Raw genomic sequence first — 16,199 nt, 5'->3', positions numbered from 1 at the left:
ACTGAAAATGTATGTTGAGGAGGAAGCTATCATAGGTGATCAAGGTCTTGGAACAAACTAGTCCCCTCTTCACTTTTCATTTGCCTACCTCTTTTTATCCCCTTCTATGTTTTTGCTTTTATCCATCAAGCCACATTCTTCCTAGCTTAAGCAGTCCTACTTACTCTGATGTCTCTTCTAATGTGTTGTTAAAAAAAAGTAATAGTCCCATCTACTTTTCTTTTTTGCAGCTATATTTTATATCATCATTGGGTAGATTTCTTAATTGATTCTTTAAGACTATGATAGGTCAACTTGGTATATAATTACAGCATAAATTGTTACCTGACAATTTCTTAGTAAGAAAAGATAGTTGGCGAACTTAACAGTATCTTTAAATTTATGCTATGTGAAAAAAATTGTTCAGAGATAAATGTTCAAAATATTACTTGCCTTGACCAAAGATATTTTTATTTAAAAGTGTTGACTGAGTGTGGTGGCTTTTTGGTGTGAAATGCAAGAATTGAGAAATTCATTTATTATTGGGAAATACAAACCCAAGTTCATATCAAATATAACCTTTTTAGCATCAGTGATAGGTTTTCTTTCAAGAACAGGTAGATAATAATTCATTCATTTCCAAATCATACTTTGCTGAGGGTGACAATACAATTAATCTTTGACTCTAAGGATTTCCACAAATTTTATACTGGGCTACAATTAATGTAGCTAACTTACTTGCAAGTAAGCTTTTAAAAAGTTTCCCCCTAGGGGCAGCTAGGTAGCACAGTGGATAGAACACCAGCCTTGAAGTCAGGAGGACCTGAGTTCAAATGTGGCCTCAGACCAAACACTTGACACTTACTAGCTGTGTGACCCTGGGTGAGTCACTTAACCCCAATTGCCTAAAAAAAAAAGTTTCCCCTCTTCATTGGTTTGCTTCTGAATAATTTTTTTTAAAAATGTAGTACATATACTGGCCAAAATAATCCAGTTTTCCTGAATTTGTTGTGTATCTGTTGTGTGCACAGTGGATTACATATCACCTTCATTATTTTTTTAAAGGATAAGTCAGTCCATCTTTTCCTATTTGTGTTTTGAAATTTTTTTCACTAACGAATAATTCTGCTAAGTAGACTTTAAACATGTGGCAATAAGAAAATAAATATATAGTTTGAATTTTGCACAATGAGTTTATAATGTAAAAAGAGAGCAGTCACCTTGACCTACCCTTTTAAAATAGTGATTTTGTTGCCATTTTCAGGAGCTAGTCACAGATACTGAAAAGCAGCTCACAGGTTGAGATACAATTGTAACTCAAAAAAACACTTTGAAATGCTACATGCTCTTTGAGGACAGGAATACTGTTTCAATAAATATTTGAAGTTGGAAGTTTATTTTTTCCTGCTGACAATAGAAATTTACTAATTAGTATTAATGACAAAGCAATTATTGAAATTTCAAATCATCAAGGAGACAAAAATAACACAATTATTTCATCAGACAAAACTGCCCAGCCTACCTGTTTTTAAAAAGTATTGCTTAATTTCAATTTTGTTTTATTTTCAATTATCACTTCTGATATAACGGGCCCTGAAACCAGTTTTATGGATGTGATTTTGGTTTTGGCATAAATTACTTCACTCAACTATTCTAAATGTAGACTGAGACTTAGAGTAAGACTACTAGGTGGGAGGGAGGTGGGACAACAGGATTTAAAATATGGAGTTTAAAATTAATGTAATTTCATGGTATTTATTGTCTGTAAGTTAATTGTTTAGCAATGATACACTTTCCTTTTTTTATAAAGAAGCCTTCCCCTTTCTCCACTCACCCCTCCAAAAACAACCCCAACAATGCATTTTCTTGTGGAAAGATCCACTTTATTTTCCTCCTTTCCTTTTCTTTTTCTTTTTCCTTTTTCTCTTTCTTTTTTTTCCTCCTTAAAGATATTTGGGCTATAGGGTGTATATTTGCAGAGCTACTAACTTCAGAACCAATATTTCACTGTCGACAAGAGGACATCAAAACTAGTAATCCTTATCACCATGACCAGCTGGACAGAATATTCAATGTAATGGGATTTCCTGCAGGTACATATTGCATTTTTATCACTCTTATTTAATTTTAGATATCTGCATTTGAAAATATTTATTTTTTTAAAATAAAGGTTAGACTAAGCAAAGCATAAAAGCTGTTTGTATAGAATCTTTTGTTCAAAAGTTTGCACAAATATACACCATTATATATGTGTGTGTGTGTGTGTGTGTGTGTATGTGTATATATATACATATATATGTATTTAGTTTGCATATTAAATGGTGACTTGGATTTGAAGAGGAAACAGGGATAGAAATTATTTTATCTTTGAAAAAGGACAAAATGTTTTTAAGGTTTTTGTTCTTTTGAAGACCTTGCTGTTAATGAAATAACAAGGAGATCGCTGCAATTTGGGGTTCCATGTAGGAATAAGATATAGTAAAGGTTACTGTAGTTCGATACCACCTCAGAGAGCACTTGAGTTGTACTTTCATATTTTCTAATATTAGTGTGCAGTAAATACTATTAAAATATTTATATATTGGGGGCCAGCTAGGTGGCATAGTAGATAGAGCACCAGCCCTGAAATCAGGAGGACCCGAGTTTAAATCTGGCCTCAGACCAAACATTTGACACTTACTAGCTGTGTGACCCTGGGCAAGTCACTTAACCCCAATTGCCTAAAAATAAAAAAATGAAATAAAAAATTTATATGTTGCCTTTCTTTGAAATGTGTTCTTTTCTGTTAGTCTGTTCTCCCATTTTGTATAAGATAGAATAGACATATGATTTATCATTTTTCTTTTCAGGGGAGAAATTGCACTTAACCTTGATCCTGTAGGAAGTTCCAAGCAGAGTTAAGGCTAGAGTTAAGATTTTCTGTCTACAGATTCTTTACAGTATCTATAACTTTTTGCTATCTAGTTTATGAGAGGGAGATGGACCAGTAATAAACACAAACAACTATGGTATATGCTCAGCACCTTGCTAGGTGTTGTTATAAAAGAAATATGAGGGGCAGCTAAGTGGTGCAGTAGATAGAACACCGGCCCTGAAGTCAGGAGGATCTGAGTTCAAATTCGGCCTCAGACCAAACACTTGACACTTGCTAGCTGTGTGACCCTGGGCAAATCGCTTAACCCCAATTACCTAAAAATTAAAAAATAAAATAAAAGAAATATGAGAGAATTGTCCTTAAATGGTCTACTTGAAAAAATAAGACCTGTACATAGAGCAACTAGAGAATATTTACAAGGTTTTGTTTCTTTTTTGCTATGGGGACCATTGTTGTTATTTAATTGGTATAGAAAACTTCCCAGTAATGAAACTCCTTCTACCAATTCAGATCAGCAGCTGCTTCACAATATGCAGACTTAGAGAGGCCTGGGAGCACTGAGAGGTTAAGTAAATTGCCCATGATTATACATCCAGTCTATGTCATGGGCTAGACTTGCACCCAGATCTTGAGGCTGGCTTTCTATCACTTGGCATGAGTGCCATGTAGTCTCTCAGCATCATGAACACAAGCTAATTTATAACTAAGTGTGAATTATTATGTGAAACAGACTATCACTGTTTAGAGGGCAGAAAATGCTATAGTCCTGGATTAGTCACAGAGGACTTCCTCAAAAAGATGTGAATTAGGCCTTGTAGAAGAGATAGATAGGGTTTGAGTAGTCACAGGCAAGTTGAGAAGTCATTAAATTCTAGGAGAAAAGCATGTTTAATAAACAAAGGTCCAGAAGCAAGAATGACTTTTATGGAGTCTGCTGGAGTAGACCAGAAACAACATAGATTGTTGAAAAATAGTGATAAATAAATTGAATAAGTAGGGGGAGATCAGACTATAGAGAGCAAAAGCACTGAAAACCTGCCAGAAGAGTTTGACTTCATGTAACGGGACAGAAAATTATTGCATATCCCTGAGCAAGGAAGTGACACAATGAATGAAAGATTAAATGATTTAAGAAAACTAATTTGACAACACCATTCAAGATATATTGGATTGAAGAAAGTTTATTTTTTGAGAAACCATCTAGGAGGTTGTTGGAGTAATTCAAGTTTGTACTAATGGGGGTCTTAATTAATTGATAACAAAGGAAGGGCAAATGTGAGACATCTCAAAGGAAGAATTGATTGGACTTAGTAAATTGTACTTACTAGCTGTGTGACCCAGGGCAAGTCACTCAACCCCAATTACCTAAAAACAAAACAAAACAAACCAGTAAATTGTATAAAGAGGATAAAAGAGAGAAGAATCAAAGTTGATACTGAGATTTCTAACTTTAGAAATAGGAAGAATGATATTAACAAAGAGATAGTGAAGTTGAGAATCTGACGAGATGGGGATTTTCAATTTACTAATAAATTGTAAATAAAGAATGTACATTCACTGTCTTCAGTATTGTTGTTTAGTATGAAGTTGTAGTAGAAAAATATTTGGTCCTGAGGAGAAAGTAAAAGCATCTTAACCATATACATATATATAGTATGTATATGTATATACATACACATATATAGACATAGATATATGTGCTAAAGGTGCTGTTAAAATGTTTCATTGTACTTAATATAGCACTATACACTCAGTAAATGTTCATAATAATTATGATAAACACAATCATTTGAGCATAGCCTTCTGAGCAACTCTTAGGTAAAAAAAAACCTGGCTAGATGGATAGATAGGTAGGACAAACAGATGCTTTCTTACTTAGGAATTCTATTCTATGTAATAAATCCTGTTTTAGGTAATACAGTTTTCTTTACCCAAACTCATTTTGTTTCTAAGACTTTTGAGTAATTTTGGTTGACTCTAAAAGTAAAATTCATATGAGAATAAGTTATGCTACATTTACTTCTTAATAATTACATATGTTACTGTGGAGAAATATATGTCATAAAGAATGAAATAAAGAGGCAAGGCCAGATCATTAGAGGCCCTGGTTTCAAGCCTGGTTCTGCCACTTATTATCTATGTAGCCTTAGGCAAGTCACTTAACTTTTGGACCTTAGTCTCCTCATATGTAAAATGAGGTCCCTTCCAGCTCTAGATCTTTGAGTGTGACACTTAAGAGAAAAGTTTGTTATCAGTTTTAAAAGCTACAAAAGAGGAGTAACTTTCACTTACCTTTGAGAAAATTACAGATGGGACCAGCAAAGTTTAGTTCAAAAAGTGAAATTAGATTAATTATGCCGTGTGGCATAATAAAGATTGGGGTGACATCTTCGAATAGAGTTGGCCAATATTTTGTGCACTGGTGGTTGGAGGTTGGGCAATATAAAAATAATGAATGTACTTCACAGATAAAGATTGGGAAGATATAAAAAAGATGCCTGAACATTCAACATTAATGAAAGATTTCCGAAGAAATACGTAAGTCAAAGAAAATGCATTTTATTGCATGCTTTTTAATATAGTATGAAGTCCTATCCATTTTATAATTTCCATGTGACCAAAGCATGGGGCCTGATATCACTCAACACGAGGTTATTCAAAATACTGAACCTGTTTAGTGTCCTTTAGATTTTGACAAATGGTTGTCATCTTAGTCTTTCTTCAGTGATGATTTTTAAAATGGGAAAATCTTGATATGTGAGTGCAAAAGATCTCTCTCTTTCCATATATATGAATAAATGTCATTTTGATGGATGTGAAAATAATTTTTTAAACTAAAAAGAAATTAAACTTGTTATTGACTATTTACTCATTCATCAAGATAAATAATAATTTATGCTCAGTGAATAATGAACAGCATTTTTCTTGCCCGTTTACTATTCATGTGGGGAAAATATTGTGTACTGATAATTTATATATACATATGTCCTAACAGGCATCATTAATTGGTAAAATGAAAATATGATTACAGATAAAACATTGTTATAGGGGGCAGTTAGTCCTGTAGAATAGTATTACAGAAGTTTGATTGGTCAAAGTGTGTTACAGTGTTAAGTTTTCCTTGGAGTTTGCTTATAATATTTATAATTGGCAGATGGGTGGCTCAGTGGATAAAGTGTTAGACTTGGAATCAGGAAGACCAGAGTTCGAATCTGGTCTCAGACAATTACTAGCTATATGATCCTGGACAAGTCACTCAACCTCTGTCTGGCTGTTTCCTTATCTATAAAATGGGGTTAATAATAGCACCTACCTCAAAATGTTGTTGTGAAGATAAAATTAGATAATATTTGCAAAAGTGTTTTCAAACCATAAAGTGCTATCTAAAATGCTAGCTATTAAATGTATTAGTGATGCTGATTAGGGGTAACTTTATGTAGAGTACTTCTGCATTGTAAAATTTTATGTGGAGTACTTCTGCATTTTAACTTAATTTCAAGGCTGAGATAAATTTTTGAGAAGTAGCTTTGAAAATCCTAAGAGTTTTAGTGTAAAATTAAGTGTTTGAATAATGATTCAATAAGTATTATGTATTTTCACCTCAGTTAAGCAATAATATGTTTAATCAGCCACATTCATAGATGACTGAAAGAGATATTGGATGAAATATGAGTTTTAATTTTATGTTAGTCTTTACATGTATATAACAATTTTCATATATATCATAATGAGTAATCAAAGATAAAAAATTTTTCTCTTTTTTGCTGTGTAAAATGAATCTCAACTTAAATCTGATATGATTCTACATCTTATAGTGTTTTTCTTTCAGATATACCAACTGCAGCCTTATCAAGTATATGGAAAAACATAAAGTTAAACCAGACAGTAAAGCATTCCACTTGGTAAGGCCTGATTAATGGCAGTCATAATGAAGCAGTGTTGGTGCATAATAAATAACTGGTTCAACGTGGGGCTGGTCTATTAGAAGAAGAGCTCATCTGTGTGCTTGGTGTAACACATGCTTCAGAGCACTTACTGTCCCTGGTTTATGGGGTGGTTTAACAAGTCAGAGTTAAATATTTTACATAGATTTCCAATTAACAGGAGCTCAGATATTTTTGTTGTTTTATTTGTTTTGTAGTTAAACACTTTAAAGAACTACTTAAAGCATGTTGAAAGTACGGTTGAACCCTACTATAATTATGCTATGGGAAAACAAGGATGACACTGACATTATGAAATTTCAATATTGTATTAAAAGATGCATTGTCCCACTGTATGTGTAGCATCTGACTTATAACAGAAATGAATCTAGGTAATAGTGTGGTGATTCATGATGAAGTTATATTGTACTTTTTACTACTGCCAATTCCATATTTGACAACATATTTTGTCACTAATACCAATTTTGTCACATTGGAACAGAAGCATTGTGCAATTGGACCCTAAAAGTATGCTTTTTGAAATGCAAAAGGGAATCTTTGGAAGACAGCTTGATTTTTTTTTTCATCTTCTAACTTATTTTTTATATACTCTACTAGCATAAACTCCTTAACAGTTCAATAAATAATACTTGCAATGCCTTGAAAATGAAATGTGGCTTCATTTTCATACTTACTCAGCAAATATGTCAAACAATAACAAGGATAATATGATGATTACATCTTGTCAACGTTTCAAACTACATTTCTTATTTTCCATGGGACCAGTATTCTTTTATCTCAATAATAGATTATTATAATATATTTAGAGTTAGATCCAAATTGTTAAATGAGTTCATATAAAATTAATCTCATTTATAAATATAAAATTAGCAGGATTGTGAACAAGTGTGGAGTTTTAGAGAAATTTATTGTTGATATGAAAAGGTAATTCAGAGGAACCCTAAAATTGTACTTCCTTGCAACTTATTTGGAGAGAAATGAGATGTTTGTATCATGGGGTGACCTGAATTGATCCTGGCATTCCTTGTTTATCCTAAGTAATACCAACCAGTAGTTCTTATATAACTCCATAAGCATTTTTGTGGGTTCTTAAACTGTTTTAATGAGGTAATACTGGTTTTCTTCATACCTGTGTCTGATCCTCAGTCTCCTTTGCTGGATCATCTCTTTCCACCCAGGTTGTGTGAATTTCTCCCAAGGCTCCGTCCTTGGTCCACTTTCCTCCCCTTTCCTCCCCTGCTACTTCCTCTCCCCTCCCTTCATCTGTCAGCGTTCCTACCAAATTGGCCTTCTTGCTGTTTCCCATCATTTCATCTCTAACCTTGGTGCCTGGAGTGCATTCTTTTCTTTCCTTTGACTCTTAGACTCCTTTGCTTCTTTCAAGGCTGAGTTAATGGATCACCTCCTACAAGAAGCCGTTACTGATGTCCCTACTGGCTCTAAGTTGTTATTTTTGTATTCTTATATTAAGCCTCAAGGCAAGTGAGGTTTATTAGTTCAGAATTATAATAGAACAGATCATTGAGTGTACAAGGAGTATTAAATCCAAATCTTCTATTTACATATTTCCTAATGGACTCAGTTTTTACTTAAGCTTATTAAATATTTATTTAATATAGAAGTGTCACCTTTTAATATATTTGTTTCTTCAAATATCACTAATTTATAATAGTTTATTATTTTGAAATCTAATTACTCTTCCTTTCTAAAAAAAGAGTAGAAAAGTAAAAGGATTTTAGTATGTTTTAGAAAATACGAGTCATGTGAGTATATATATTTTCTTTTTTCTCTTTTTCTTTTTTTATTTTTGGCAAGGCAGTCGTGGTTAAATGACTTGCCCAGGGTCACACAGTTAGTAAGTGTCAGGTGTCTGAGGCTGGATTTGAACTCAAGTCCTCCTGATTCCAGGGCTGGTGTTCTATTCTCTGTATCACCTAGCTGCCCCGAGTATATGTATTTTCAAAGAATTTTATAGTCGTAAGGGAGCTCAGAGAGGATTGATTTTACAGATGAGAAATCCTAAAGAAAGGCACTGCCAAGGAATGTTCAAATTATTGAGCAGTTGTGCTAATTTTACATACCAGCAAGATTTTGATTAAGATTCTACAAGGTAGGCTTTGGCAATATAGAAACTGAGAAGTACCAGAAGAGCAGGCTGGTTTGCCAAGGGGCAGAGGAACTAGAGACCAAATTGCCAACATTCACTGGACTATGGAGAAAGCAAAGGAGTTCCATGAAAACATCTACTTCTGCTTTATTGACTAAACTAAAGCCTTTGACTGTGACAAAGTGTGACGAGTCCTCAAAGAGATGGAAGTACTAGATCATCTTACTTGTCTCCTGAGGAACTTCCGTGTGGATGAAGAAGCAACAGTTGGAACTGAACATGGAACAACTGACTGGTTGAAGATTAGAAAAGGAGTATAACAAGGCTGTATATTGTCATCTTATTTAATAAACTTATATACAGAGTACATCATATGAAATGCCAGGCTGGATGAATCAAAAGCCAAAATTAAGGTTGCCAAAATGTCAACAATCTCAGATATGTAGACAATACCACTCTGATGGCAGAAAGTGAAGAGGAATCAAGAAGCCTCTTGATGAGAGTGAAAGAGGAGAGTATAAAAACTGACTTGAAGCTTAATATCAAAAGAGAAGAAATGGAAGCAGTGTCAGATTTTATATTCTTGGGCTCAAGGATTGTTACAGATGGCAGCTAGAGCCATGAAATTAAAAGATATTTGCTTCTTGGAAGGAAAGCTATGGCAAAGCTGGACAGCATAAAAAAAGCAGAGGCATCACCTTGATGACAAAGGTCCCTGTAGTCAAAACCAGGAACAATGTATGGCTGTGCAAGTTGGACTCTTAAGAAAAGCTGAGCACCGCAGAATTGATGCTTTTGAATTTTGGTGCTAGAGAAGAAGACTTTAGAGAGTCCCTTGGATGGCATGAGGATCAAATTAGTAAATGCTTAAAGAAATTAATTCAGGCTGTTCACTGGAAGATCAAATATTGAAGCTCAAGCATAATACTTTGGCCATGTAATGAGAAGGCAGAACTCATTGAAAAAGACTCTGATGTTGGAAAGGATTGAAGACAAAAGAAACAGTGGTCAGCAGAGGATGACATTAATGGATTGTGTCATGGAAACAGTGAACATGAACTTGGACAGATTTTGAGAGATAGAGGATAGAAGTGCCTGACATGCTATGGTCCATGGGGTCACGGAGAGTCAGACATGGCTGAATGACTGAATGGCGACAACACAGTGTGTAGTAGAGCTCTTATTAAACCCAGGTCTCCAGGCTCCCACTCCCCCTCTACTCCCTCCCCCCTTCATTGCCTGAATTGCATTGGACTAATTGCTTGTGAATTTTGATATATTTCTATTGTACAAATAGGCACCTCTCGCATTCAGATTTTGTTTATTGAAAAGACAATCGGGCCTTCTATCGTAAGTCTTCATTTATAAAAGTTCAGAGTTATATATTAATACTTTTGTGACTTTTGGTTTTAGCTCCAGAAGTTGCTTACTATGGACCCAATAAAGCGAATTACCTCAGAACAGGCTATGCAGGATCCTTATTTCTTAGAAGATCCACTTCCTACATCAGAGTGAGTGGTTGATTTCTTACCCTGTCATCAGCATGACAAGTAGAAGTTTTCTTGCATGTTTTCCCCATAGTTACCCCTCTCCAAATAGCCACCACTAGGATGGCCAGAAAGGAAAGACTTTACTTCTGACAAGTTAAAAATGCACACTAATGACTGAGGTGCCATTTGAGGGGTTTAAAGTTAAATGGCATTTCTGTTAATCTCTTGCTTTATGAAACTTTGATCCCATTAGTCATAGCACTAATCCTGTTATTCACTGACAGGTTGATTATTCATGCTATAGATCTTCCCAGACTCCTGCTCTGGGGCCTGAAGTTCCAGCTCTCTATTCTGGAATGCCAAGTGCCATTTGCCAATTAATTAGTTAATGTGTTCCTATCTCTTCTTTTGTTATGAAAGTGGCCAAAAGTATGGAATTCAATTCAATTCAATTCAACAAACATTTAAAGGTAAATTCCTATTGTCATAGTGACACACTTGAACCATATTTTGGTAGTGATCTCTAATGTCATCTAGAGAAGAGGAATCTAATGACACAGGAAGAAAGTTGATTCATGTTATTCTAATTCCTGTTGAGATTCCCCAAACTACCTGCAGTAATGTTAGTATTTGGGAATAAAGACTCAGGTTGTTTCTTAGTTGCATGAGAAGTTCTTTGAAAGTATGAAATAAAATGTTTTTTCCTTTACTCTTTAAGTAATAAAGTGTTTTTAAAAATCTGAAATGATTGAAATTTAGTATTAGATAAAGCACTAAAATAGTATTGGCTAGTTCACTAGCTGTCTTTCCTTGTTCAGATAGCATAGCTGCAGTGGTGATGATGGTGCCAATGTAAAAAAAATCTGTTAGCCAAAGGCAGGTTTCATTGAGAACATATATTCCAGTTTTTTTTTTCTATAAAAATAGCTAAGGAAGAAAATAATTAAATGAGGCCAGGCAAAAGTCACTGTGTATAGGCCAGTTTTCCTCATAAGGACACAGGAACTTTGATTCCATCTGTAAAAAGACAGTAACTATTTGTTTTCTTATGGCCAGTGTTTTTGCAGGTTGCCAGATCCCTTATCCTAAACGTGAATTTTTAACAGAAGAAGAGCCTGATGACAAGGGAGACAAAGTAAATATTGAAGTACAATCTATAGCTTCTCGTTTTGTTGTATTATTACCCCGAACCTTTTGCATCTTGACTTTTGTTCGCCTTCTGAGTTGAAATTTATTTTTCTGTTTAACCAATTGAGAAGAACCAGCAGCAGCAGCAGGGCAATAACCATACTAATGGAACTGGTCATCCAGGGAATCAAGACAGCAGTCATGCACAGGGACCCCCATTGAAAAAAGTGAGAGTTGTTCCTCCTACCACTACCTCAGGTGGACTGATCATGACCTCAGACTATCAGGTATTTCAAATTTGAACTTCATTATAAAGCTGTTTTATGTGGTGAGATAGTGGGGAAGCAGTAAATCATTGTAAATGTTCCATAATGTATAGCTGTTTTGTTTAGACATTTTCCTTATCCACATGGGACAGAGGACAAGCATTTATTAAGTTCCTACTGTGTGACAGGCACTGAGCTAAACACTGTACAAATATTATCTCATTTGATCCTCACAAAAACTCTATTAGGTAGATACTATTATTATCACGATTTTACACTTGAGACAGACAAAGGTTAAATGACTTGCCCAAAAGTCACATGGCTAGGAAGTGTCTTAGCTCAAAATCTTGATTCCAGGCCCACCACTCTATCCACTGTATCTCCTAGCTGCCTAAGTATTGACATGTCTCCTACTCAGATGACATGTATATATTTACTTACAAGATTCGTTTTGAGAATCAGTTTCTTTCCTACTTGTTCTAATCAGCAAACTGGGTTCACTATGTGATGGTCCCTGGAAACTCAACCAGTTATTTTCCTACATATGAAAGAAAAGGGTCTTATTTAAATTGAATGCTACAGTTCCCAAATAGCTACTGTTACCTTTAAGAATTAGGATTTGAAGATTGTTGTAATCCTAGGGATTTGGTTTTGGGGCTTGATTGGGGGTGGGGGGTGAGATCTACAGTAAAGGGGAGTTTCAAGCTGTTGGAGAAAGCCTATATCTATACTATCTGGGTTAAGCAAGAAAGCATGACTCTAATTCTTATATACTTCAGGGTAATAGTTTAATTTGTACGTGGTCTCACCAACAAAAGACAGCTTAACTCTTCTCCCCCTTCGCCCAGCCTTAATGGATACATGTTCCACTTTTTTTGGCTCAACAATGTGTTTATACCTTATTAAGATGATAACCTTGGAATGAAGTAGAACAATGCTACAGCTTCTAAACAGCATTCTTCAGAAGTGAAGACATTTATCGAGCTTATCCTTTAGTGTGTTTTAAATTGTTGTCTATATTGGTTAATTTTGAGGGAAAGTATTTGTTTTTGATTTTTATAAATCTGTATGGTTTTAAATTTTTATAAGTCTAGGGAACCACTGGCAAAATCAAAAATGATATTGTAAAATGTTCTTTGAAACAGAATATTTTATGGCTAATCTTTTGTTATAGTGGGGTAGGGGACAAAATCTTATCACCCAGGTGAGCTATCAAAAATATTGTTATTTCTGTTTTTCTGTGTGTAGTTACCAAATTTGACAAATTCTGTCCCTTATCTTTCCAATGTATTGCTTTTACTTTCATAGATACTTTAAGAAAATAAAAATCATAAATGAAAAATATACCAAAGCACAATAAATTAATTCCACATTTATCATCTGTTCCACAAGCATTCATCAAATACCTATTATGTGGCATGCACTGTACTAGATTTGGCAGTATAAAGACAAAAATGAGATAGTCCATGCCTACAATGAGAGTTTGTTCTACATTAAATCTTCCATCCTACTGTCATATTTCTTTTTCTTCTTTTGTTTATTGTCTTGGGTTGATCTGGATAAGAAATAAGATTTACACATGTTAAAAATGTCTGTAGTGTATAAAGCAATAAGTTAAAGTAAAAAATTGTTAAGAAATTAGTTCAAATCAGCTCAACAAACATTTATTAAGCCCCTTATAGTTTTGGTCTGCATCACTGAGGTGATAGATTCATCTGAGTGTTAGAGAATTGGGTAAGGTACAAGCGGAACAGCCCCAGCCCTTACTCTTACAGGAGGGAACAACATCTATACAGAGAAGTTACTGTAAAATACGTGAAAGATAAATAAAAGGTAATTTCAGTATGGAGAGACCACTACCAGCTGGGGAACCAGGACAAGCCTCTTGTAAGAAGCAGCAACTGATCTATGCTTGGAAGGAAGCTTGAGATTTCATGAGGCAAAGATAAAGGAGGAGATGTGGCAGGGTGGTGTGTGTAATGGTAAGATCCTAATGGCAAACAGAGGGTGATTATTTTGTAGTGAAGTTAGTCACCATTGTGGCAGAACTTTCTCCAGCAAATGTTTAGCAGCATGTAGGTAGGAGCAAAGGATGTGGGTAGTAACCCAGGATTGGAGATAGGCAGAACGTAGTGTTTGGTTGAATGAGTGGACCATAGGGTTAAGACTTTGAAGGAAAGGAAGGAAGGACAGAATAGGAGTGATAGACTAGGAGAATAGGGAGGAGGGGGGAACAGGCTGACATGATGATATGTACAAAGAATAGGTGAAGTAGTGAAGCAGAAGGAGATTGAATGACAGAAGGCTGGATTCAGCAAGGGGAACTTGAGAGTTCTAGACCATGCGGGTGGAAGAGCTATGGATAATGATAAGATCAAGGCTCATTTGTGTGTGACTGAGGTGGGAGTTTAGGTGAAGGGACATCAATGTGTGCAACAGGGCAGGTGTTGAGGTGGAGAAGAGAAATCTAGGTAACTGCAACAAGTATTCCTGGGTAGATGGAGTGAACCTCAAAGGAGGCATTGCTAAATGTTAGTGGTAAACTGATAGTCTGGACTGAGGGAGAGGCACTTCCCTCCTTCTTATGGTCCAGTGATTTTGGAACACACCAGAGTAGGAGCATCCAGTAGTTGAGAGGGTAGCCAGGGATGCCCCTGTCTATTGTAATGGAGGCTTTTTATCTCTCCAACAAAGTATGTTTAATGAGTTGAAAAAGAGATTTAAAGCATAAGATGCAAAATAGTGATACTGGTATTAAAAGTCACTTTAATCTGATTTAAATCATTGACTCAGGAGAGATTTGTGAGCACATTTCATTGAGAATCTCATGAGCAATGTCATTTTAGGGTATGGCAACTGTGAATTGCTTACTCACTTAACTCACACCTTTTACCTTTTGCCTCCTTTCCTAGCGTTCCAATCCACATGCTGCCTATCCCAACCCTGGACCAAGCACATCACAGCCACAGAGCAGCATGGGATATTCAACTACCTCCCAGCAGCCTCCACAGTACTCACATCAGACACACCGGTACTGAGCTGCATCTGAATAATGTCAATGCACTGTTGCTAATGCTGCAGGACTGACCATGCAGCTCTCTGCCTGGAACCTGGTATGGGCCATGCGAATGTACTGTACAACCACACCTTCAAAATGTCCAATAGCCAAGTTCTACCACTTTTCACAGATTGGAGTAGTGGCTCGCAAATGTTACCTGTTTTTGGAGTTAGACTTGAAAAGAAAGTGCTAGCACAGTTTGTGTTGTGGATATGCTACTTCCATAGTTTACTTGACATGGTTCAGACTGACCAATGCATTTTTTCAGTGACAGTCTGTAGCAGTTGAAGCTGTGAAATGTGCTAGGGGCAGGCATTCCTTGTTGTATGTGGTGAATTCTCTCGATGTAACATTATCTGACCAATAGTACGCAAAATCCTTTAACTGGTACTTGAAACATACAGTAAATGTTAACAACAACAAAAACCAACAAAATAATCAAGATTCAGATTGAGATTATTTTGGTATATATTTCTTTTTAGTCTTTTCAATGGGTTGATTCATTTTCCACATGATCAGTGTTTTTGACCAACAAAATTAGTACATATTTTTTTCAAAATACATAAAGCCACTCAATTTTTCCAGCAGATTTCAGAACTCCCAAAGATTAATTTCCAACCTATGAGTTTGTTTTTTGTTTTTTAAATCGATGACTTGACTGGTATTAAAGCTGCTATTTGATAGTAAATAAGTATGTTGTCATTGATATAAACCTATTTGGTTTAGCAAACAAACTAAAAAGATTGTCATAGACAGTGTTTTATTTTTTCTGTTGGTGTTGCTGATTGTGAGCATGCTTTGAGATGAAAAAGCATGAGGTGATAACTTCCTTTAAAAAGGTGCGGCATCCATTCAGATATTTTGTCCTGATTTTCAGAGCTGACTTGGTGTAGTGGAATTAAAATTTTGTTCATTTAATTTTCTTTCTTAAAACTTGTTCGCACGTTACTTAGGGTGCCCTTACTTCAGCAAAGGAGAAAGGAGTAGGAGAGCCTTAGAATTTATGAGGAAAAAAAAACCCTATAACATACAATGTACTGTATCAAACTATTTTACATGAATGACGCAAGTATTCTGAGGAAAAAATTGAACATTGTTAAAAACAAGGTGTTATGTAATAAATTTATTTTTCATAAATCTGAATATGATGTTATTTGTCTTCCTTTCATGCTTCTCTCATGACATTTAAGTAAAACTGTTTCTAAATATATTGTTAGAATTGTCCCAAACTGAACTTATCTTCTAAACTTATCCTTTTATTGTCAAGGGCACTACCATCCTCACAGTCCCTTAGGCCCACAACTTAGGTGTCATCTTCAACCACACCCCTCAACCCTCCCCCCACCCCACCC

At 35.3% G+C, this 16,199-nt stretch overlaps 1 protein-coding gene across 6 annotated transcripts in view; it reads left to right on the top strand.

The window, feature by feature from the left end:
* The window catches only part of CDK8 (cyclin dependent kinase 8), a 140,805-nt gene extending 124,815 nt beyond the window's left edge, over positions 1–15,990 (top strand). For 3 of the 6 annotated variants that reach the window (XM_020997189.2, XM_078147071.1, XM_078147072.1), the window contains 7 exons: positions 1,929–2,072; positions 5,323–5,392; positions 6,684–6,756; positions 10,319–10,416; positions 11,452–11,530; positions 11,652–11,810; positions 14,702–15,990. In XM_020997189.2, the coding sequence (XP_020852848.1) occupies positions 1,929–2,072; positions 5,323–5,392; positions 6,684–6,756; positions 10,319–10,416; positions 11,452–11,530; positions 11,652–11,810; positions 14,702–14,827 (749 nt within the window). In that variant the 3' untranslated portion in view covers positions 14,828–15,990. The remainder of the gene's footprint in view (positions 1–1,928; positions 2,073–5,322; positions 5,393–6,683; positions 6,757–10,318; positions 10,417–11,451; positions 11,531–11,651; positions 11,811–14,701) is intronic. The other 3 variants (XM_020997190.2, XM_078147070.1, XM_020997193.2) reach the window with 3 other exon arrangements.
* Positions 15,991–16,199: the final 209 nt, after the last annotated feature.

The sequence above is a fragment of the Phascolarctos cinereus genome, unplaced genomic scaffold (assembly GCF_003287225.1).
Source record: "Phascolarctos cinereus isolate Bilbo 61053 unplaced genomic scaffold, phaCin_HiC Scaffold_726;HRSCAF=1367, whole genome shotgun sequence".
Lineage (NCBI taxonomy): Eukaryota > Metazoa > Chordata > Mammalia > Diprotodontia > Phascolarctidae > Phascolarctos > Phascolarctos cinereus.
The sequence above is the reverse complement of the archived record's forward strand: the minus strand, read 5'-3'. Positions and strand labels throughout refer to the sequence as shown.